Source organism: Tripterygium wilfordii, chromosome 10 (genome assembly GCF_013401445.1).
Source record: "Tripterygium wilfordii isolate XIE 37 chromosome 10, ASM1340144v1, whole genome shotgun sequence".
Taxonomy (NCBI): domain Eukaryota; kingdom Viridiplantae; phylum Streptophyta; class Magnoliopsida; order Celastrales; family Celastraceae; genus Tripterygium; species Tripterygium wilfordii.
This window is the reverse complement of record NC_052241.1, coordinates 477,315-498,036: the sequence shown is the minus strand read 5'-3', so window position 1 is coordinate 498,036 and position 20,722 is coordinate 477,315. Positions and strand designations below refer to the sequence as shown.

The following is a 20,722-nucleotide window of genomic DNA, read 5'->3' as shown; positions in this document are numbered from 1 at the left end:
AAATAGGAGCAAACCAATCTATATTTATCTATTTATACATTATTTATCGATTTATATATATATATAAATCTATCTATCTATCTATCCATAAATTATTGAAAATCCAAAATGTTAGGACATTCTCGTGTTGCCACGTCATTTCTACTTGTTATTTAATATTTTTGGCTGAGTGTCAATATGTTATGAAAATTTGAGCTCATATATTGCCACGTATCAATTTATTATAAAGTAGTTCAACACATAAATAATAAAATAATTTTTTCCATATAAAATATTATATTTTGTTCAAGATTAAGAATGTAGAATAATGTTCAAAGCCTTTCACACTGGCGACAAATAAAACTGTGCCAAAATCCATGCAAGTAGGGGCCTAAAAGTGGAATAAGTCTACAAAACTAGGATATCGTAAAAAAATATCTCAACATGTTGATTCGAACTCCTGACCTCGATACCATACTCCTTAAGTCTAGAGAGAAAACCAACCACCATAATATCCAAGGGAACTGAAAGCTGAAAAGATGGTGCATTAGTACCACAGAAGGGAAAATCATTCTCAAAAAATCCAGTAGAGACTAGTAGATTGAATAAAAACTTGTGCCATTTATTTATTGTGCGGACAACGCCATCACAGGCAACAGTCAAATTTGTAGAACTACGATGATTCCTCAGTTTCTATTACAAAGAAAATGGTAAGAAAGATCAAATGCACACTTCCTAAATAGCATAGCAGAAAGGCTGAAAGCAGAGATTCGTCTCTATGAGCAGGTAACCTATGCAGCTGCAGTGATACATTCTATTGCCTGTTTGCATATGCCAGTCATTGTTTCTTCTGGTCCATAAACCTATGAGAGAAACGAGAGCAAAAACGGATTTCAGTATGAATTTTTCAGTACAATGAAGCATATTACAATTTGAAGGTTGTTAAGTACCTCAATTGGGATGCCAATTTCATCCCCGAGTGCTCGCATCTTTGCGAGGCCCTTTTGGTAGTTAGGCCCTCCTCTCCTCACATATATGCTCATCCTTGCTGCTTTGAGCTTTGATTCCTGAGATATTGACTTCCATATTAGTTATTACAGTTGATAGTCTGAAGACATTGGAAATAAGAAAAGTCGAGATATTAAGTTCACCTTCTCTTTTAAAGCTCGAATTATGCCATTGAATGTAGCAGCAACATCAGTGAAGTTAGCAATGCCACCTCCAATTACAAGGGCTCTCTTGTGACCATCAGGATCAGAAGTTGCACACTGTAGAAAAACAAAATATATGATTTATATGATTTGTTCCGCCAAGAGCAATATTGAAATGATATCCGAGGGTGCATAGTTGAGAAGCTGATTAAAATGTTCACTTTAGCAGTGAAATTAGCACGCATAGGTTCCACAATAAATTTTTTTTACGGAGATTAACTAGTTTATCACTATTGTATATAGTTAATACCTCCGGTTAAAATGGGAATTTTTTTTGCAGATAATTAAAAGGAAGAATCCTTACATCAATTACAACTCTGGCATACTGCAATACCTCCTCTTCATTGGGTGCTCCACTATATTCGGCATAGTTGCCAAGCTCAGAAGCGTAACCAAGATCTCCAACCTGGTTCATGAGGTACAGGTGAAAGCCAGTGATTATAAACACTCGAGAGTTGATAAGGAGGAGGAATCAAGAAGTTACAAAATTTCAAACACAAGGAAACTCTAATTAAAGAGGAAAGCCTACAGTATCTGCATAGATGACACTTGCACCTCCTCCAGCAACCATAGTCCAAATCCTTCCCTTGGGGTTCAGCACAGTGAATTTCAAAGATGCACTTGTCTGCAAGCAAATGAACATAAAAAAAATATTAGCAAAAAAAAGAGAAACTTCAAAAATTGCACAAAGATGAAGATAGCAGACATGCAATCTGTATTTCAGTTTCGAAGGAACGGGCATGTAAAACTGATGTGGCTAGTGACAAAAGGCATAAACAGAAAAGGATGATATAAAAGAATGCTTCTGAAAATGACGAAGATAAACTTCAACCACTGCTCATTTAAAGAATATGTGAAAACTGAAACATGTTATCACTTAAATCATTTGCAATCGTACTACCAGCAAACCTAGCTTTTAGCATAAGATACAGTTCTAGGAAAAGAAGAGGGATTAAATAAGGTTTAAAAAATAGCACAGAAAAAAGGTTCCCATATTAGGGAGGAAAGCCATCGCCCCCTCTTGAAGTTTTCCAATGACTGCCAGGTTAAAAGGCGGGAAACAACTTGTTAAGGTCCAAGGTTCAAATAATTAATGCATACCTTTTCATCTAGCCCGTGGATAAAGCTTTCAGTAGGGCTCATAACTCTTCCAAATGGCATTGGGAATTCAATGCTGCCCCACCTGAAAAATACAGAGTTGCATAAATGGTATGCCAGGCATGAAGTGCATTAAACAAGTCATATCCGAATAGAATGGGATGAAATAACAGTAATAATCGCTTAAGGAAATGAAATCTACTTCTTGAAGTTCTTGAAAGCAGCAGTGTCATCCAGCTCGCCTCTCATATCCAGAGGATAAGGCTTTCCCTCAACCAAAGTGAAAGGATTCATCTCAAGGAAAGTGAAGTCAATGTCTGGCAAGTAAAAGCTAAAAGTTAATGACAAATTCTGTCTTCAGTAAAATGAAAACAGCCCAATGTATCACTCCCAGAACTACAATACATGAATACAACATTTTTTTGGGCTAAACTCACTAACATACCTTGAAATAAAGTAAACACCACTTTGATGAACTCCTCAATTACTGCTTTGATCTGGAATGATGGGAAATTTTTATTTAAATCATTTAAGACTACACCACCAGCTTAAAACAAATCACCATGGATAGAAAAGGTTGCATTTCAAGACACAATTGGTACCTCTAAGGGAAGAGTTGCAACAAGGGGAGCAATTACTTCTGGGGTTAGTGACACCCCTGTTGGGACAAATATAGTTTTCACCTGAACAAAACAAAATTTCTACATAAATACTATTTTTTTGGGGAAAAAACTGGAGTAACAAAAATTACCATGACAAAGGAACACCAGAATGGCTAATCAAAAAATTGCATCCGAGTACCTTATCCCAGTTCTCCTCAATTTCAATTCCTCCACACTCTGAAAAGCTGATGCTGCACCCAAGTCGATCTGAGACGATGTTGAGATAGAACTCTTCATTGTGTGGAATGAAGGGTTCAACAATGAATGTCGTTATAGGTCCTTTGCATCCACCCATCTCCACCTGTAACCCAAGAGGCAAGAGGTGTAAATACATGCTAGAACTCACTCTGTTTTCCAGGCAGCAGTAATGAGTGAGTTATCGAACAAGAGTGAATACCTCTTTGCCAAGGCGCTCTTTCACAAAAGTAGCAACTTGGGCCAGATCCAAATTTAAGGCCACCAGACCGCTCTTTCCACGCTTTCCAAACAACATGTCCGGCTTCACCACAAGTTTCTCGGAAGAAAGCCAGGGTTCTTTCTCTGTTAGCTCATTGAAATCCGTTGATTCCGTAACCTAAGGCATGAGGATGTTAGATACTGAAATTCAACAAATCCCATAATGAGTTTACTGAAAAAGAAAAATCCCATAATGACAGCACTAAATTGATATGACAGATCGAAGAACACATTGAGCACTTCATAATAAAGAGCTAGGATCCCGATACAAAATTTAATATTCCATATCTATGTAGCAAGATCATAAAGATGCCTTTTAATGAGATTGACTCTGTTTTCGGAATAGTCATACTGCTAAAGCTGAATAATTCACAGAAAATCTTCACAAACAAGTAAATCGTTTGTCAAGTTAACCATTAGATAATCAAAACCCATGAACTTCATGAAACACCCAACTCCCATATAGATCCACGACAAACTTCAAATAGCTGTTAGTAAAAATAAAGGTGCTGATTCAAAATACAAACTCTCAGAAGCACAGTGTTAACCCCTGCTATAAACATGTAAACGTAAAAAATACTTTATTGGTATCACATCAAAGAACAAAGTCGAATCAATTAAGCTACTGTGAGAAATTGCACTCACTTGTGCAGATTTGATAGGCAATTCGTAGCCAGCGAGCCTCTTGAAGTGCTCCTTCAACAATCTCTTGGAATCGTACTCTCTGATCTTCTTGCGTGCCATTCCGTTAAATCACCTGCTCTTCCCCAAAAGGAAACAAAAACAAGATGTTCAATTTAGATCCGCATAGAGAGATCAGAATCAGCCATAAACAGCTAAACAACTCCAAAACTAGATTCAAATACATTATCAACTCTCCATTACAGATCGGAATAGGAACGAACGAAACGTAGAAATTACTGTTGAAAGAAATGTGAAGGCAGGTGGGTAGCGGTTAGGTACCTTGAGAAGAGTAGAAGACCACCCAACTAACAACAACGAACCACAAAATGAATCCTCCTTCCGCTCTTCTGATGCTGCGATTTTATACTCGCGAGTCTGAATTTTTATTTTTTATTTTCTAAAAATCGAGACTGAAAATAGAAATTTTGAGAGAGAAAAAGACGAGTAATAATGCTTGTTGGTTTAGCGGGAACGTATTAGATACGTCCGCATGCGCACCTACCCCTACTCTTTTGGATCTAGTGCGGCAGCGATATGGTGTGGTGATGGGCATCCCTTTAGATTTTATTAGAGGTTGCAAAACTCTGTTCAATTCAGCTATCGGTTCGGATTAAATCAAGTTTGAACATAAATTATATATCCGAAATTTAGGTTTAAACACATAAATCTTGTTCGATCTATTTGTCCATACTCTGATCCTAATTAAGATGTTATCCCATTTACTTGTCTTGATTTAAACCAATTTAAATTTGATCAATTAAGTAAGTCCGAAATTCAATACATATAAAAATTTCATAAACACATATTCTTATCCTTTCCGAAACCGATTTTTTTTTGCCACCCATATATTTTATTAACTTTAAAATTAAGATTGAGTGAGTGAGTCAAGACCGTTTGATTGATAGATAATTATAACGTAAGGGTGTTAGCAGAATGTCTTAGGTGAGCTCTTTTCTGATTGGGGCTATTAAAGAAAACTTTTGCCATATGCCCTTGGTCAACACTGTACGGCTCTCAGTCTTTGACTTGATTTGCACACGTTTTCAACCATGCTTACTCTTAGCCATCATTTTTTTTAAAAAAAATAATTATCATGGCACCTTATTTGTTTTGATTTGAGCAATATTACAGCCATGCACATTCTTTTTTTAATCAAATTAAATAATAGTTTCTTAAAATGAATCATATTGGACAGGTTGACCGATCGATTGTTCATTGTGACCACGCGTTAGGTTTTGGCTCAACTTATTCTGTCGTTAGATGAAAAATTTATGTGTATGCTAATGATTTAAGTTTAAATCCATATCGAATATTGAAAAGGTAATTTTGTATCGTATTGTTTTAATTAAAAAAATAAATACTAATAGTTAGTTTAATGTATGTTCAATGGAGTTGTAACTACTTAAAAAAGCAAACGATTGCATTGATGAAGTATGAGAGGTGTATTTTGGACTTTTTAGTTATTTTGTAGTACATTTTTGAAGAATTGGGAGTGAAATTTTGACTGGAAAAGTGTGACAATATTGATTTTCCTATTAGTCATATTAAGATCAATTTTATTTTTGACCTTTTCGAGGCGGCTTTAATATATACAATAGTCAATTAGACTTTTTTCGTGATAAAAATATATTTTTATAAAACCCCTTAATTATTATAATTTTAACCGAAATTTTATCAATAAATAAGCTAATTTATTAGGAGGCCAATGACTCTTGGTCAAAAGTCAAAACTTCAAATTTCTCTCACCATGCAATATTGTGATATGTTGTAGTGAGTCATTAACAAGTGCATTTGAGATACCCGTTAACATTATCAAATAAATAATATTGTTGGGTATGAAATATATTTCTATTAATGCTATTAAAACCGACTCGTGTATCGATCCATGATCATAATTTTTATAAGTTTAACTGGATCCGCGCATCGATCCATGACAATAATTTTTAAAAGTTGAACCAATTGACCTGAAAGGAAAAACCAAATGGGCAAATTGCCATGTAACTGACCACGATTGCATGCAAAGTTGAACCAAATAGGTAAGTTGCCAAAATATTAAACCGGCCAAGCAAGCCCACGCCCCAACCCAATCCAGCCCGGCCCGGTGCTCATGTGTGTGTTCGATTTTGGCCCAACCCAAGCCCACCATACTTGTTTCCCTGCACAGAAAAAGTGACTGAAACCAGAAACAAAAAGGAGAAAGAAAAGAAAAAGAGATTTATTATATTCGATACGGTCATTTGGGAAGTCACGTGATCGTCGGCGGCAACTGAACTCGCAGTGCGCAGCAGCCATTGAACTGCGGACGTAAATTTTCCTCATCGAAGCTAAGGTTAGTGTTCTTCGATTTTGGGTTTCGTCTCACATTTATGGAATTACTTGCGTGAAATTCTTGCGGATTAGGATATATTCAAAGATTAGGGTTTTTTGCGTGATGGAAATTGGATGGCATTGATGTGGGAAGAAAAATTGATAAAAGTTCCAAAATTTTTATTTGAATTTGTAGCATCAAAGAAAACCCTATGTGTATCTGGTGATTTTGCCTTTTCTTTTGCATTTGAATCTTGAATGACCTTAATTCGGTACATATCAGAAGTATATTTGCATTGAATATGGGGTTTTTGTGTTGTATTTTTTAAACGCTCCACCGATTAATTAATTCAAAGCATTTATAGGTTCCTGCTACTGAAAGTTGATACCTTATGGAGGGAATGGAGCAGTGGAAAGAACAACTGGACCGGTTGTTGAATCAAATGAACCAATTGTTTCTTCAAGGGCTTGAATATGTGCATCAGATACCCCCAACTCAACTCTATGTTTCTATTGCCATCTTCGTGGTCACAACCCTTTTTCTGTTATCGAGTGAGTAGCTGCAGTTGTTGGATAGTTTTTTTGGTTAAATTTTTGATTTTGATTCTGGGCCCATAATGATAGGACTAGCTCTCATTATTCCTCACCCAAACACACGCAAGGCCAAAAAGTTGCACTCTTGGAAAAAGAAAAGGAAATTTCTGTTAATGGGATTCAGCATATCCATTAGAATAGATCAGATTTGTTAATTTAAAAATCAAATATATTTTGTATGACTGTCTGTTATAAGTTGCTGTTATTTGTGTAGTCCACTGCAATGGTTTAAGGTATAGTGTGTTATTGCATTCAGATGGATTAATATAAATATATAATTAAGTGGCACGGTTTAAACGACTAGTAGTAATTTTGTGATCATCTTCTTTGCAACTATTTGTTAATTGTTATATTATTTCTTTGTCTTGATTTACATTGCAGTTCGTTTGTTCAAACGCAAAAAATCTAATACCATTGTGCTCACTGGGCTCAGCGGGAGTGGGAAAACTGTTCTTTTTTACCAAGTAAGCACTAACTTTATGTTTTTGTCCCTGGAAATTTCTATAATTCGATGCATGGGTTGAGGAGTACTTCATATTTTTTAAATACGTTTTGTTTGTGTAATTTCCTTCTAAATCTCATTCACATGGTTGTAGTTCTGTATGGTAGTATTTTTTAAGGAACTAATCATTGAGAAAAATATTACTGGTTTTACATATGGGTTTGATTTTCATTTTTCTCTTACTCCTATTAGTATGGTAAATTGCAACTATTATCCAAGTGATTCAAATATTTTTTCTTTTGATTGTAGAGAAGCTTTATTAAGGCACCAAAGGGTGCAGAACATAAAACATGAGGAGGTTAAGTTAATTATTAAGTCTTTTAGGATATATATAAGGTAGTGATTCCAGTAATTACTAATGACAATAAATTTTAAACTTGCATTTATTTTTTCCTTGCTCCCCTCAAGTTGGATGATGGTTCTTATGCACCTGAATTTGACATCTGTCAAAAAGAGTGTGTTTTTCCCCTTTACTGTCAAAAATCTAACTTTTATAATGGATTTGATGCCAGCTTCGGGATGGCTCCTCACACCAGGGTACTGTTACATCAATGGAACCAAATGAGGGCATTTTCGTTTTACATTCTGAAAGTAACAAGGTAGTAGATCTTAAATTTGGCTTGTCAAATCATCACACAAATAGGGAGCTTTAAATCTGTTTTGTGTACAGCTGTGTTATAGACTCCTGTGTGATAGAAAGTGTGGAACTAATCCCGTACCTCCCTTTCTGGATTTTTGACAGAAGGGCAAAATAAAGCCTATTCATCTCATTGATGTTCCTGGACATTCTCGTCTTCGATCCAAGCTAGATGAGTATTTGCCGCAAGCTGCTGGCGTAGTGTTCGTTGTTGATGCCCTGGAATTTTTGCCATACTGCCGTCTAGCTTCAGAGTAATTAAGAACTTACATATTGATTGTTTGATTCTAGAATAGATTGAGTACATGACTCTAATAAGAGCTTGTTCCTCCTCATGCACCAGGTACTTGTATGATATTTTGACCAAGGCAAGTGTTGTTAAAAAGAAAATCCCAGTTGTCATCTGCTGTAATAAGACTGACAAAGTGACTGCACATACCAAGGAGTTCATCCGAAAACAACTGGAGAAGGAAATGTATGGTTCTTTCTCCTCTAATTAACTCACCCTATTAATGCGCATTTTTCTTCATGCTTGATGGTAAATAAGCCTTTTTTAGTATTGCTTGGGGGGGAAAAATTCCTAAAGCAAGCATTTTCAGCCTATTGAGTTCTCAGTTTCTCATACTTGTTAATTGTGGTCCATCCAGGGATAATTGCTTGGTTGAATGCATATTGAAGGATAATTTCTCAGCTTTTGCTTGTTGATTAATATTTTCAATTATCTCTCCATATGTTAGTTTTATATTAATCGATCTATTTCTTTGTCTTTTTCTTCCCCCATCATCTTTAGTGACAAACTGCGGGCATCAAGGAGTTCTTTATCCGAGGCAGATATTGCAAATGACTTCACTCTCGGGGTACCCGGAGAAACATTTGCCTTCTCTCAGTGTGTTAATAAAGTTACTGTTGCAGAAGCTTCTGGTTTGACCGGTGAGATATCTCAGGTGGAACATTTCATCAGGGAACATGTAAAACCCTAAGAAGACTGCTCAAATTCCCGAAATTCCGATGTTCCCGAGATACCTCTTCATTGTTGAAAGAGCTCAAGGAAGCTGCAGAAAACATTCTGTACTTGACAGAGCAACGGTAGAATTGAGAATGAATAGTATTAGGATTCATCCATTTTAATGGCGTCAATGAGTTTTGTTGAAACTATGATATTTTCGGATGGCAACATCATCTACTTAGACTTTGTTGTTTTCCTTGGACTTTTTGTTACCTTATTTGAATGATGTTTTACCTTGTGAAAGGTAAGTAGACTGTCGTTAATATGATAAAATAATTTCCAGATATTGATTCGTTTTGATCGAATATTCTGTAACTGCAAATGATTTTTTTTACAACAAAGCAAGGGAAAGCCTTAAACCTCACCAATGCAGCAACATTTTCATTGCTTCAACTTTGAGTAAACAGTTCACAGGCATTATCGCTTGCAGAAATTTACATCATCCCGTTAGCATCGTTGATATCAGATGATATTGTCAGTTCATTCCCAGTTAAGCTTCTTTGCAATCCGATCAACAGGTAATGACCCCAAAGGGACTGTTGAATCAACATCTTCAAATGAGTCGTCGTCATAATATTCATAATCATCGACATCTTCATTGTCGAGGTAATCATCACCATAGTCATTGGTAGGAGAATTACTGTCGAATGCTGCCATGGAATTAGTAGTACCATCTTCATTTCTTGAAGAGATTAATGCTGGGTAAGAGTGCTCTGTGGCCTGTGAAACAGTGTCAAATTCCTCCACCACCTTCAAAAGTGCATCAGGTCCGAGACCAATTTCATCTAGCAACAATGCCTTGTTTGATTCAATTGCCTTCTTCCACAGGGACATCATTTTTGGGCTAGAGCTTACTGCTTTCATCTCAGACTTGGAAGGATCACCTTCAGTCTTGCCTGAAAGATAGCAGCACAGAACAAAGATGTACTAGTTAAGGACTGACATTGGACAATAGTCGATCCTTATGATTAGAAAATGTCGTAAAAACGAAGTTTACCCAATTCCCAAATAGCCGACATGATTCAATTCCTAGAATGCAGTTTTCTAGGAAACTACATGTCCTGCAACAACACATGCAGACAGACCCAACCTATTTTCTCGCATGCAAATGCACTTATATTTACTTCTTCAAAAAATCACTTCAATGTTATACAAAAATTTTCTTCCCTAAAGAAAACCCAAGGGCCAGCAAAAACTTCGTTAAGCTGTTTGATAAGCAACATTAAATTATGATATCATTGGAATAAAACGATCAGCAGGGGTTGCTCCATGAATCCCTATTGTGCACCCCACTTTTTCCACCATTTAAAACCAAAATCAGAACAAATAGTCTACATATCAGCAATCTATTTTTCTTCTAGTAATTTGGACTGCCTCTAACTGTAGGGTGGTCTTTGAATGCAAGAACCCAGTAGCCACTGTCTTCGTATTTGGAATAAAGCAATCAGTATCATTGGTAGCGACTTCAGGACCTTCTAATATCAACCATATTGACCTAATACACAAAGAAGGTCGAAGGACGTGTGTTTCAATTACAATATGATTCATCCGATTGCCTTCCCCACTTTGATACATACCTGAAATATCAGAATCAGCTTCGGTGTCACCTTCAGCAGTAACTGAAGACGTAGGAATCACAGGGTACATCGATTTCCAACCCTTTCCCCTCCACATCAATATTTGTTCTTCGTCAAAAGACAATAGCACACATGGCACTAGTTCCTGCCAACAATATATCCGAAAAAGGGCTATTAAGAAGAAAGAGAGAGTAGCACAATCCCCAGAAGAATGGATCACCCGGTGCATCACATGTACAATAACAAAGACTCACAAAAACGGAGTACAGAATCATAGTAAGTTTATAAAAATACTTACCCATTACAATTTCAATTCTTTTCAACATTTTGTTAGAAATCAAAATAGGAAATAATTTTTAGCTCTTTAGCAGTTTCTAAAGTTACTATAATGTAAATAATATTAATTATTAAGTCAAAGATCAGTAATGCAAGGTACTTATGCCCCAATAGGAAGGGAACTGGGAAGTCAATCCATCACAACCAGCATTTGCAACATTTCACAGGTCCCTTTTCCACTGTAAGTTTCATCACATGGGAATAGCCTTCAATCAATCCTTCAAAATATAAACCTAAAATTTCTTGTTTTAGAGAATCATAGTAACTTTTTCCTTCTGATCTTACCTTTTCATCTCTTTCCAAAACTCTATAGAAATATAGCCTAATCATAAACTTAACACTGTACATGTGTCAAGGGACTTGCTAAGGACTTAGAAGAACAAAAATGTACAGATGTAACTGACCTTTAGCTTAGCTCCTATTTTCTTATAGTCACTGGCATGCATTCCTTTGCAGTCAATCTTCACCAAGGGACTTCCTTCAAAAGCTTGTCTGACATCTCTCGCCAGGGTAATGTATACCCCATTTTTGGCTGTAATGTCAATAAAGAAGAAAATAATTCGATTATTACAGAAAAAAGATAATTCTAGAGTAAAAAATATCATACTTATCATTTGTCCCATGAAGGAAACGTGAAATATCTAGAAAATTCCACATTGCTAGGAAATTGAAAAACTATGCAAGCATGTAAAACCATGTGTAAATGGAAAATTGATTAATGAGTTAAAGTATGATCAAGATTGAACTAAGGTCACTTACATCAAGCAGGGGGGCTACTGCATATAAAGAGTGACCATGCAACTTTTGTAACATATAGAATGATTTTGACTTCTATATTTTTATGCAGGACACGGAGTGCAAAAAAGCAATGTAAGGGGTGTAAACTGCTGCACCATCATGGAATAATAAATACAAGGCATAGCAATCTGCTTGTGCATGACTGGTAACTAAAACATGTAAAAGAGTGAAACTGGTTATAATTCAGGATAATCAAACTCAATTGAACGTCGGGAAAGACAGCCTTTTCACAAGGATACTATTTAGAAGTAGAAGTGCTGGATTATCTACCTAATTTACAGATTGGCAAAAGATTTTTCCCTTTGTTCCGTAATTCATCTGCTTGCTCCTTTGTCAATCCTTCAGGAGCCTCTTGGATAAGTTTAGGGTAGACTGGAGTAGCCGGTTTCCAGAGCATAAGTGGGTACTGTGGACGTGTACGAGAGTCGTAGTTTCTCCCACGGAAAAGATAAACTACACCACCAACTCGATGTATGATTTTTCCGCCAGATTTTTCCTAACACAAACAAGCCACTTCAGGACAAAGCAAACAGTAATTTTATCAGGCATTCTCTGAATAAAATCTCAATGCACAGTATGTTCAATGATGCATGGCCAGCAATGTAACTGAAGTACCAATTGTGAAAACAGCCCATGCATTTATTAGAACATTCTGATGTACAAATAAGCCGCCTCTAAAGGAACTGGCAGACATCTTTTGGAAAACATCTACTTACATACTGAATAAAAGATTGTCAAATGTTCTAATCTAAACAGTTTTCAATGCAATACCTTGCAAGCATTTGGAAAGCTTTTAGAGTTTGTGAATTAAGCAGCATTGACGAAAACCAGAGACAAATACCTCAATAACTCTGCAGACGTTATTCATATCAACAGTGGGAACCCCTTTACACTTGACCTTACAAACTTCGCTCCGCCTCCAATGTGTATGTATTAACTCCAACATATTATGCGTCAATCCATCTCTTCCTGCACCAAAAACCATCAAATTCTGCGGTACCTCCAACAGTCCAGTGTGAACAATTTAAAGCAATAAAAGAGCTCACCTAGATTAACCTGGCGATTATCAGACAAATGGGGCTTAACCAGCATTTTAATCTCCCATCTCTTCAATGGCTCACCTAATATCTCCTCCCTCGTTTTCCCCACTTTTGGGTACTTGCCGTACGGAAATGGACGCGGCATCTCCAAGTACTTGGCGCCCTTCTTATCAGGTGGGGGCGAGTTAATAGACTCGAAAAGTGGAATATTCTTCTTCGATTTCTTTAGCGGGGCCTTTCCGGTCCAAGGGCGCGGCATCGTGGGCGGCGCAAAGGGCAGGAACGCGGGCTCCCGAATCGCAATGGGCGCCTCCTTCGGCGTCTCCGAATAGCTGAATTGAAACTCAAATGGGGCCCCTGGAAGAAGATAGGACACACCGGACTCACCGACGAGGACTGAACGGTCGCCTTCTGATGTGATGACCTGCCCTTCCTTGACGGGCTTGTAGTACTTTGTTTGCCGGTGGGGGATTTTGAATGCGGGATTGGGAGTGAAATTTTGAGGTTTCTGGGATCTCCTGAGAGGAGGCGGGTACTTGGGAATTTGAATGGGCGGAGGTGGCGAGTATGAAGTGGACGGCGTAGTTTTGTTGTTCGGTGGTGGCGTTGAAGGGAGAGAAGAGAAAAGGTTGAGACCTGGCAGTGACGCCAGAATTGCCATTGAAAAGCTCAGAATTTCGAGTATTGATAATGTCTGGTTTTACAGTTACTCGGCAGAGAAGTAATCAGTCTATCAGATATGATATTTTCCGAGGACCTTACTACGACGTCGTTTATGTCTTTCGTGTCTACATCTAGCGGTACCGCTTTGTTAACATAAAAGTTAGGACTTAACAATAAGGGTGACAAAACTCTATTTGGTCAGATGACCTATTTTATACGATCTGGATTAAATTAAGTTTGAATATAAATTATATATCTGAAATTTGGGTCAAAACACACATTTTTGATTGGTCTAAAACTAAGTTCAAGGCCAAACATATAAATCTTATTCGCTTTACTTGTTTGGGTCCTTGCTCGTATTAGGTTATTGTTCAAATTTAAACCAATCAATTAAATACATTCAAAATCTAATCCAAATTTGAGTCTCGATATGTAAATATTTCAACATGTGATGTCATCCAAACTGGAACTCTGGAAGATTGGAACTATTCGATTTTTTTTGTCACCCCTAATTAGAAGAAGATATATCCTATCTATCTACAACTTACCGCACGAGATCATAACTCGCCGAAACCCTAAATTGCCACTCCCATCGTATATAAACGCCTCTACAAGCTTTTCTCTGCCGGAGCATAGTCGGGCGAAACCCTAATTCTCTGAGGCTGCAACCATGCAGATCTTTGTGAAAACCCTAACGGGTAAGACCATTACCCTAGAGGTAGAATCGAGCGACACCATCGACAATGTGAAATCGAAGATCCAGGATAAGGAGGGAATTCCACCGGACCAGCAGCGTCTGATCTTTGCCGGGAAGCAGCTGGAGGACGGTCGTACACTTGCTGACTACAATATCCAGAAGGAGTCCACCCTCCACCTGGTGCTCCGTCTCCGCGGTGGTGCCAAGAAGCGTAAGAAGAAGACGTACACCAAGCCCAAGAAAATCAAGCACAAGCATAAGAAGGTCAAGCTCGCTGTCCTTCAGTTCTACAAGGTCGATGACTCAGGTAAGGTCCAGAGGCTCAGGAAGGAGTGCCCTAACGCTGAGTGCGGTGCTGGTACCTTTATGGCCAACCACTTCGACAGGCACTACTGCGGCAAGTGCGGTTTGACCTACGTCTACCAGAATGCTGGTGGCGATTAGGTTTTTAATATTTTATCGTTTTATGATTATGGATATTAGTACTCTCCTTTTCGGTTGCGGTACCTTTGTTTGTGTTTGATAGCACAGTATTAAATTTTGTCTGGATAATGATTTTCTGTTAAATGGATTTTGTGGTTTATTTTGGTAATTTGAGATTGTTATCGATAGTTCATGTTTTTTCTTATTCTTTGATTGTTTAATCTGGTTGAATTGTTGTGTGTGCATCTCCTTCTTGTTATTGTTATTATTTGTTGCTAGTTTTGTTATTCAATTATGTTATTTGAGGATGCTATTGATAGCACATTAGTGTGTATTTGCAACGAAGAGGAGCTTAGACATACCGTTTATACTCTGCATAATTAGCTTGGTGCCTTCAAATTTCAATTAGTATGTTGATGAATCCATCAGCCTCATGCCCGGTAGATTTGTAAATGTACTTTTTATATTTCTGACTTTGAGCTAGTATGTGTTTTCTTTTAGCCAACCTCTCTATGTTTTTCACATAGTTGTGGGAGTGACTATTCCTTGTGTCAATTTATATGTGAAGCATGGCTCAACCCCACCATCTCTTCCCCTTAGATTAATAAAGAACGTGGGTAGTATGCTTCCCTTCTAACTTAGGTGGCTAGTATGTTGGTGCATTGAGTATTACTTTCTAGACTGCTGTATGCTTCTTGCTGGCTGGGCATGCTAATCATTGAGAGGACCTGTCATTCATATGAATTTATGTTTGAAAACTTGATATACTTTTATAAGATCATATTGGCCGTCGTGATATGGAGGTCAAATTTCAATTAGAGTAGCAAAATCTTGGGGATAAAGAATCTTGTTATATAGACTCTTTTTCTGTTTGTTCTGGATCTTTTACTAGTATAAGTCATTTGCTCTCAAGTTGTGATGTGGATAATGTCTTAATCTCAATCTTTTTTGACTTTTTAATTGTTATTTCCTTCAGATTGTGGAATCAACCAAAAATTGATTTACTTGTCTTGAAAATGATAGAAAGCCTATGAATGGATGGAAGAAACAGACTTTTTTCCTTACAAATGGACACGTGTCGTTTTACTGGGATGTGGTGTATTGAGATGTGTTTTCAATATCTTGGGTCTTAGTGTGTGTTATTTAGTGTCAAATGAAGGTTGGTGCTTGTTATTCGTATCAGGATGGTGAGTCGTAAAGCTCTATTTCTGATAAAACTGTTAATGAGAGTTGGAGTTTTAAATGGTTGGAAATTAATCATATTGCCAAATTTGTGTATCTATAAGCCTATTCTGTTGAAGTAATTGTATTCAAATTCACAATAGCTTTGTGAGTTTAGTTTTTCATTGATATGATATGTTGGTCAAATATAAAGTTATAAGCATATCTTTGAACATAAATAAATGATTTATGGGGCACATTATCTCATACAAAACTTACGGGCCTATAAATACTTGCAAGTGAGGCTGGTTTGCTTAATGTTCATCAGAAAAGGACAATAGTTAGATTGAGTTCAGCCTGGAAATTAATCCATTGATGGGTGCTGCTGGATGTATCCTGTATAATCTATAGATTTTAGATACGTTAGGGTTTTGTGATGTTCAGTTGTTTCTTGTCAGTTAGCTGACATAGGATTTGATTTGATAGCCAGCTAAATTTCTTCATATTAACGTTTCCTTTAATTATTTTCTTTAGTTATTTTCTGTCATTAGAATGGGTAAAAGTTTTGAAACGACTGGTCTTGAAGTGAGCATTTTATGTTTATAGCAAGTGTTACAATCCATAGCTTGTTCAACTATTTCATTCTGTACCTTGCAAGTGTTCTTGGTGACGCAAATACAAATTATTTTGGAAGTCTTTGATTGTGAGATCTGTGTTAAGAATGTATTCAATCCTTTTCTATTCCTCACGAGGAAATTCTTGCTGTGATCTAAAGGCATGATATCCTGCCTGGGTTCCCGCAGCATTGAAAGTGGGAAGAGTGTATGGAGGTACAATGATAGTAAAAATCTACTGAGTTCGAAATAAATGTGATCCAAATGGCCAAATTCCCTTTGCAACTTTAGCCAAAGATGGGTTTGAGATTTTACTTTTGGATAGTCGCCTGAGTTTCACTTGGGGTGGTTCTTGTTTTATGGGTAGTTTTCCAGCTTGTTAAAGCCCATTGTGGATGATGATTGAAGTGCTTGTCTGTTACATCTTTTGACGATGCTGTGATCTTGAACAGAATCTTTGCTATAGTTTTCCAGAGGCTATGGTACAGATGTTAGAAGTTCGGTATCCCTGAAATCCTCATGTATGTGCTGTTGATATACAATCAGCTTCTTGAAAAATCTTGCTAGTAGAGGAGTTAGGAACGGGTCTGTTTTCTGAGAAGGGCTAAGAAACCCATTCTGGGCCTTGGTCTAGTCTCACTTGTGCACTGGGATTCGATTCATAACTAAATTGGTGGCTTGCTTTATGCACGGAATGATCATCGCAGGTTTAAAACTGGTCCAGAGGTCACAAAGTGACCATTGGGCCGGCGCCTTCCCTATCAAAAAATAAATGAGATGCTAATTTGTTTCATTGAAAAAGTGCACTTTTTTTTGGGGGGGGCTAAATAACCAAAACAAGTGAACCAAAAATGCTTCATGAGGGCGAAGTCCTCCTTCCGAAGGAGCCCAAGCCATCAGTGACACTCACTCTGGAAGAGTTATAATTCTAACTTTGTGTCAGGACCTATGGATCAAGGGACAGTCTCAGATAGATAGTTTCTATGGGGCATAGGCCTTCCAAAAGGTAACCGAGTTGATCAAACTTAATTAGAGCATCCACATCAGATTACCTAAACATGAGTCTGTCTGTAAAATTTAGAGATTTTGTCAAAATAGAGCTCTGCATCAGATTACCTAGAGGTTCCCTATTTTAGAGAATATGAACAGTAGTTCCCTACATCTAGAGAACCACTATTCACTTCCCTAAACATAAAATAATATTTTTTATTACTTTATTTTCTCCTCTCTCCTCTCTCCTCATTTTTTCCCTCTTCTCTCTCCTCACTCCTTTCTTTCTCTCTCTTCTTTCTCTCTCATCTCTTTCTCTCTCCTCCCCTCACATTTTGACTCCTTTCTCTCTCCTCACTTTTTCTCTCTCTCTTCTTTCTCTCTCCTCACTCTCTCCTCACTCCTTTCTTTCTCTCTCCTCTTTCTCTCCTCACTTTTTCTCTCTCTTCTTTCTCTCTCCTCAATTTTTTTTTTCTAATTTTTAATAACATTAATTTATTATTTTAATTAATATATTGTTTTAAATGTAATTAATTTATTATTTTAAATAGAAGTAGTTTATATGAATAGAATAAATAAAGGAAAGAGAAATAAATATTATTTTAATGCAATAGAGAATATGATAGGTAATCTGATGCAGTGTTGATTGGATAGGGAATCTGTAAAATAGGGGAAAGTGACATTTTGTCTGTATTTTAGGGAATCTGTTAAGAGAAACTGATGCAAATGCTCTTAGATCCTTATTACTTCTTCTCCGTTTCTCTTTCAGCAGTCAAAAGAAGAAGCAGCTGTGGAAGAAGCAGTAGGCGGCGGAAAAGTCGCAGACAGGCATAGTGGTGCAGATCAAGACCCAAGTGCAGACCAAGACCCAACAGTTGACCCCAGTGGACCTTAATGCCTTTAGGCCTCTTTTTATTGTCACTAGGTACTGTTTAGTTTTCTCTTCTGGGAGTGAATCTCAGTCCCTGTTGGTTGTATTCGAACCACCTGCTACCGATTTGATCTGCTGTTAGAAAGCAAGTCCCACATCGTTGTGTATTGACCAAATTAACAGTCAAATCTTTTGTCTGTTATACAATGATTTGGGTGTTAGCTAAAAACATCAATCAAGTCATTCATTGACAATAAAAGAGCATGGCTTATAAAAAAGACAAAACAAAACAAAACATTGAGTAATATTGATGGCAAATTGTCAAGGACCTCACTCTTTGACAGTCTAACAGACTCATGTTTTCAATGTGTGCTTAGATTGTCTGAAAGACAACTTATATATGCTCATCTAAGTTATGGTTAATGATGTTGGATCATCTACATATTCACTTCATTAATAACATGGAAAATGCAACTTTCATGCTAATTCTTGATTTATCACCACAAGTATATATATGCATAATCAAACAATGGTCATTGAATGAGATGGTGAACTTGACCGCGGTAACTCTTAGTGCAAATGGGAGGTCGTGAGTTCAAGTCTCATGGTTGTTTTCATTATCGATTTATCGTAATTTGCTAAATGAGCCCTTACTCAGCCCAATATGTGCGAATGTCACCATGCGTTATCTTCCCGTACTAAGCCTCGTCCCAGGTCTCAACTGGTCTATGAGAGTTGCGGTATCTTTCATGTGACCAAGATTTACCCGTCAATTGTCCGGTGGACAGCTGACAACTGAGTGGGTTCCACGTCACCAAAACAATATTTGTATAATAAATATGAATTCCTGATTATTGTATTATTAACTTCTAAAAACATGTTGTGAGGGACAATAAGATGACCAAATTATTCACTAGGTAGTAGGTACAATTGTCTACTGTGGTCTAGGATATATATAGGCATCTTGGAAACCCTAGTCTATATGCATTTATGGGTTCCAACAGTCTCTTATTTCTCTTCATTCACCTCCATGTGTTCCTTCTTGTCAACCTTGCTTCCCTTACCACATGTCTACCTGAAAACAGAATCTGAACTTATACAAACAGTACTTACACAACAAATTGCAGAAACTTAGGGATCTTAATTTTTGAAGTTATTAACAATTTACCCATGAAAGGCCTGGGAGAAATAGTGTGGAAATATGCTTGAAAGAAGTTCCAATTCTGTCTCTGCAGTTCTCTCCACACTGCAGCAGCAACCATTAATGAACTGCATGGATTAGATTAACAATAATTGAAGTCACACACAGTAAGAAGGAGATTTAATTAATCAGTTGGAACCTGTAAGTGTTATGCGTGGCCTAATGTTTGCATGCTTTGCCAGGGCCTTAATGCACTGCTCTCTGCTCATGTGAAGAAGCAAGCACCTCTCTATAAGATGTTGAACCTGTGTGTAAATGTATATGTATGTATAAATAGTCATGAATATCAACCAGAGTAATAATTAAACGAAAATGATACAGATCTCAGCAGTAGGGATCCCAAGTTATCTCAACTGTTGAGTTGGACGCACAGGATTAAAGTGAATTCATGTGCTTCACATTCCTGCATGAAATCCCGTGCTGAGATAATTGAGACATCAGCTGTTGGGATCTAGTTTGTGTGTTTCTATATATATATGTATATGTTTCACTTACCATTCTAATGTAGCTATGTGGGTGGCAATGCAAACAAGGGATTGAGTGGGGGCTACGGTTCATTTCTTCTAGTATAGAAATGGACAAAACTAACAGAGAAGCAAAATGGAAATAAGAAGGAAGAATACAAGAAAGCAAAAGGACACAAAAATAGTGCAAAACTTGCAAGATATTTGGAGAGTTTATAAGGTTAAATATTGTTTGCTTGCTTATCCATGGATATCTAATTGAAAGGCCAAAAACCAACAAGAAATCCCAACCTTGGATCCACCTCATCTTTTTTGGAGATAAGGGAATAGATGGATGGGTTTTATACATATTCATGGTGATGGATGGAAAATTGTGGGTGTTTTCTTTGATGTGGCCAAGCTTATAGCCATTGAACCAGACCTCTCTCTCTCCCTGTACATCTATTAATGTGAGTTGTCTCCTTTGGGTCCTACTCTCTTGAAGTGTCTTCATTGTCATACAGTTCTTGAGTCTCGTCTTTTTGATTAAATGAATCATGGCCATTCATTCATGGAAATCCCCTAGTGTACTAACATCCTCCACGTTTGAGGCTATAATGGATCATATTGCAATTTAGGCCCCTAGCTAAGGTAAGCAACATTGCAAGTTCCATTTCTTGCTTAGAGGGAGCTAGCATGATCAAAACAAAGAAGTTTTGATTAGGATGATGAAGTTTACTGTTTCGGCATTATTTCCTTATATGGGCCACAG

The 20,722-nt window shown here is 37.2% G+C and overlaps 5 protein-coding genes across 9 annotated transcripts; 2 read left to right on the top strand and 3 right to left on the bottom strand.

Moving 5' to 3' along the window:
* Window positions 1-550: 550 nt before the first annotated feature.
* On the bottom strand, window positions 551-4,601 carry LOC120007077 (ATP-citrate synthase alpha chain protein 1). Of its 2 annotated transcripts, none has more exons than XM_038857245.1 (13): window positions 4,370-4,601; window positions 4,052-4,163; window positions 3,348-3,524; window positions 3,090-3,251; window positions 2,891-2,971; window positions 2,734-2,785; window positions 2,491-2,605; window positions 2,292-2,373; window positions 1,720-1,815; window positions 1,495-1,596; window positions 1,131-1,247; window positions 930-1,046; window positions 551-842 (listed from the first exon to the last, which is right to left on the bottom strand). In XM_038857245.1, the coding sequence occupies exons 2-13, from the start codon at window positions 4,148-4,150 to the stop codon at window positions 771-773; spliced, it is 1,272 nt and encodes a 423-aa protein (XP_038713173.1). In that variant the 5' UTR covers window positions 4,151-4,163; window positions 4,370-4,601; the 3' UTR covers window positions 551-770. The 2 variants fall into 2 exon arrangements, with proteins under 2 accessions (XP_038713173.1, XP_038713172.1); XM_038857244.1 differs by having other exon boundaries at window positions 4,328-4,600.
* Window positions 4,602-6,259: 1,658 nt separating this feature from the next.
* LOC120007507 (signal recognition particle receptor subunit beta-like) lies at window positions 6,260-9,420 on the top strand. 2 transcript variants are annotated; one of them, XM_038857773.1, is made up of 7 exons: window positions 6,260-6,419; window positions 6,763-6,949; window positions 7,373-7,455; window positions 8,006-8,092; window positions 8,239-8,384; window positions 8,474-8,605; window positions 8,921-9,420. In XM_038857773.1, the coding sequence occupies exons 2-7, from the start codon at window positions 6,790-6,792 to the stop codon at window positions 9,108-9,110; spliced, it is 798 nt and encodes a 265-aa protein (XP_038713701.1). In that variant the 5' UTR covers window positions 6,260-6,419; window positions 6,763-6,789; the 3' UTR covers window positions 9,111-9,420. The 2 variants fall into 2 exon arrangements, with proteins under 2 accessions (XP_038713701.1, XP_038713700.1); XM_038857772.1 differs by having other exon boundaries at window positions 8,236-8,384.
* LOC120007506 (CRS2-associated factor 2, chloroplastic) lies at window positions 9,321-13,548 on the bottom strand. Its single transcript, XM_038857771.1, has 6 exons — window positions 12,894-13,548; window positions 12,689-12,816; window positions 12,118-12,343; window positions 11,454-11,581; window positions 10,714-10,858; window positions 9,321-10,032 (listed from the first exon to the last, which is right to left on the bottom strand). The coding sequence occupies exons 1-6, from the start codon at window positions 13,546-13,548 to the stop codon at window positions 9,617-9,619; spliced, it is 1,698 nt and encodes a 565-aa protein (XP_038713699.1). The 3' UTR covers window positions 9,321-9,616.
* Window positions 13,549-14,161: 613 nt separating this feature from the next.
* LOC120007508 (ubiquitin-40S ribosomal protein S27a-like) lies at window positions 14,162-14,858 on the top strand. The gene has a single exon (XM_038857774.1). It carries the CDS (start codon window positions 14,221-14,223, stop codon window positions 14,689-14,691), a length of 471 nt encoding a protein of 156 aa, XP_038713702.1. The 5' UTR covers window positions 14,162-14,220; the 3' UTR covers window positions 14,692-14,858.
* Window positions 14,859-18,173: 3,315 nt separating this feature from the next.
* Window positions 18,174-20,479, bottom strand: LOC120008088. Of its 3 annotated transcripts, none has more exons than XM_038858600.1 (4): window positions 20,003-20,479; window positions 19,647-19,752; window positions 19,475-19,552; window positions 18,174-18,422 (listed from the first exon to the last, which is right to left on the bottom strand). In XM_038858600.1, exons 1-4 carry the CDS (start codon window positions 20,468-20,470, stop codon window positions 18,394-18,396), a joined length of 681 nt encoding a protein of 226 aa, XP_038714528.1. In that variant the 5' UTR covers window positions 20,471-20,479; the 3' UTR covers window positions 18,174-18,393. The 3 variants fall into 3 exon arrangements, with proteins under 3 accessions (XP_038714528.1, XP_038714529.1, XP_038714527.1); XM_038858601.1 differs by having other exon boundaries at window positions 18,416-18,502; XM_038858599.1 differs by lacking the exon at window positions 18,174-18,422 and adding an exon at window positions 19,117-19,381.
* Window positions 20,480-20,722: the final 243 nt, after the last annotated feature.

What these genes read in the sequence shown, in the direction of transcription:
- LOC120007507 (XM_038857772.1), top strand. Translation starts at nt 6,790, where the DNA reads ATGGAGGGAATGGAGCAGTGGAAAGAACAACTGGACCGGTTGTTGAAT. An exon ending in TACATTCTGAAAGTAACAAG is followed by an intron (nt 8,093 to 8,235) that starts GTAGTAGATCTT and finishes GATTTTTGACAG; the next exon opens with AAGGGCAAAATAAAGCCTAT. An exon ending in TACTGCCGTCTAGCTTCAGA is followed by an intron (nt 8,385 to 8,473) that starts GTAATTAAGAAC and finishes CTCATGCACCAG; the next exon opens with GTACTTGTATGATATTTTGA.
- LOC120008088 (XM_038858599.1), bottom strand. Translation starts at nt 20,470, where the DNA reads ATGACAATGAAGACACTTCAAGAGAGTAGGACCCAAAGGAGACAACTC. An exon ending in CACATAGCTACATTAGAATG is followed by an intron (nt 19,753 to 20,002) that starts GTAAGTGAAACA and finishes ATTTACACACAG; the next exon opens with GTTCAACATCTTATAGAGAG. An exon ending in GCCACGCATAACACTTACAG is followed by an intron (nt 19,553 to 19,646) that starts GTTCCAACTGAT and finishes TTGCTGCTGCAG; the next exon opens with TGTGGAGAGAACTGCAGAGA.
- LOC120007508 (XM_038857774.1), top strand. Translation starts at nt 14,221, where the DNA reads ATGCAGATCTTTGTGAAAACCCTAACGGGTAAGACCATTACCCTAGAG.
- LOC120007506 (XM_038857771.1), bottom strand. Translation starts at nt 13,548, where the DNA reads ATGGCAATTCTGGCGTCACTGCCAGGTCTCAACCTTTTCTCTTCTCTC. An exon ending in TTTGCCAATCTGTAAATTAG is followed by an intron (nt 11,582 to 12,117) that starts GTAGATAATCCA and finishes TTGACATTACAG; the next exon opens with CCAAAAATGGGGTATACATT. An exon ending in AAATAGGAGCTAAGCTAAAG is followed by an intron (nt 10,859 to 11,453) that starts GTCAGTTACATC and finishes TATTGTTGGCAG; the next exon opens with GAACTAGTGCCATGTGTGCT.
- LOC120007077 (XM_038857245.1), bottom strand. Translation starts at nt 4,150, where the DNA reads ATGGCACGCAAGAAGATCAGAGAGTACGATTCCAAGAGATTGTTGAAG. An exon ending in TTGAGGAGAACTGGGATAAG is followed by an intron (nt 2,972 to 3,089) that starts GTACTCGGATGC and finishes TGTTTTGTTCAG; the next exon opens with GTGAAAACTATATTTGTCCC. An exon ending in GGTGTTTACTTTATTTCAAG is followed by an intron (nt 2,606 to 2,733) that starts GTATGTTAGTGA and finishes TTTACTTGCCAG; the next exon opens with ACATTGACTTCACTTTCCTT.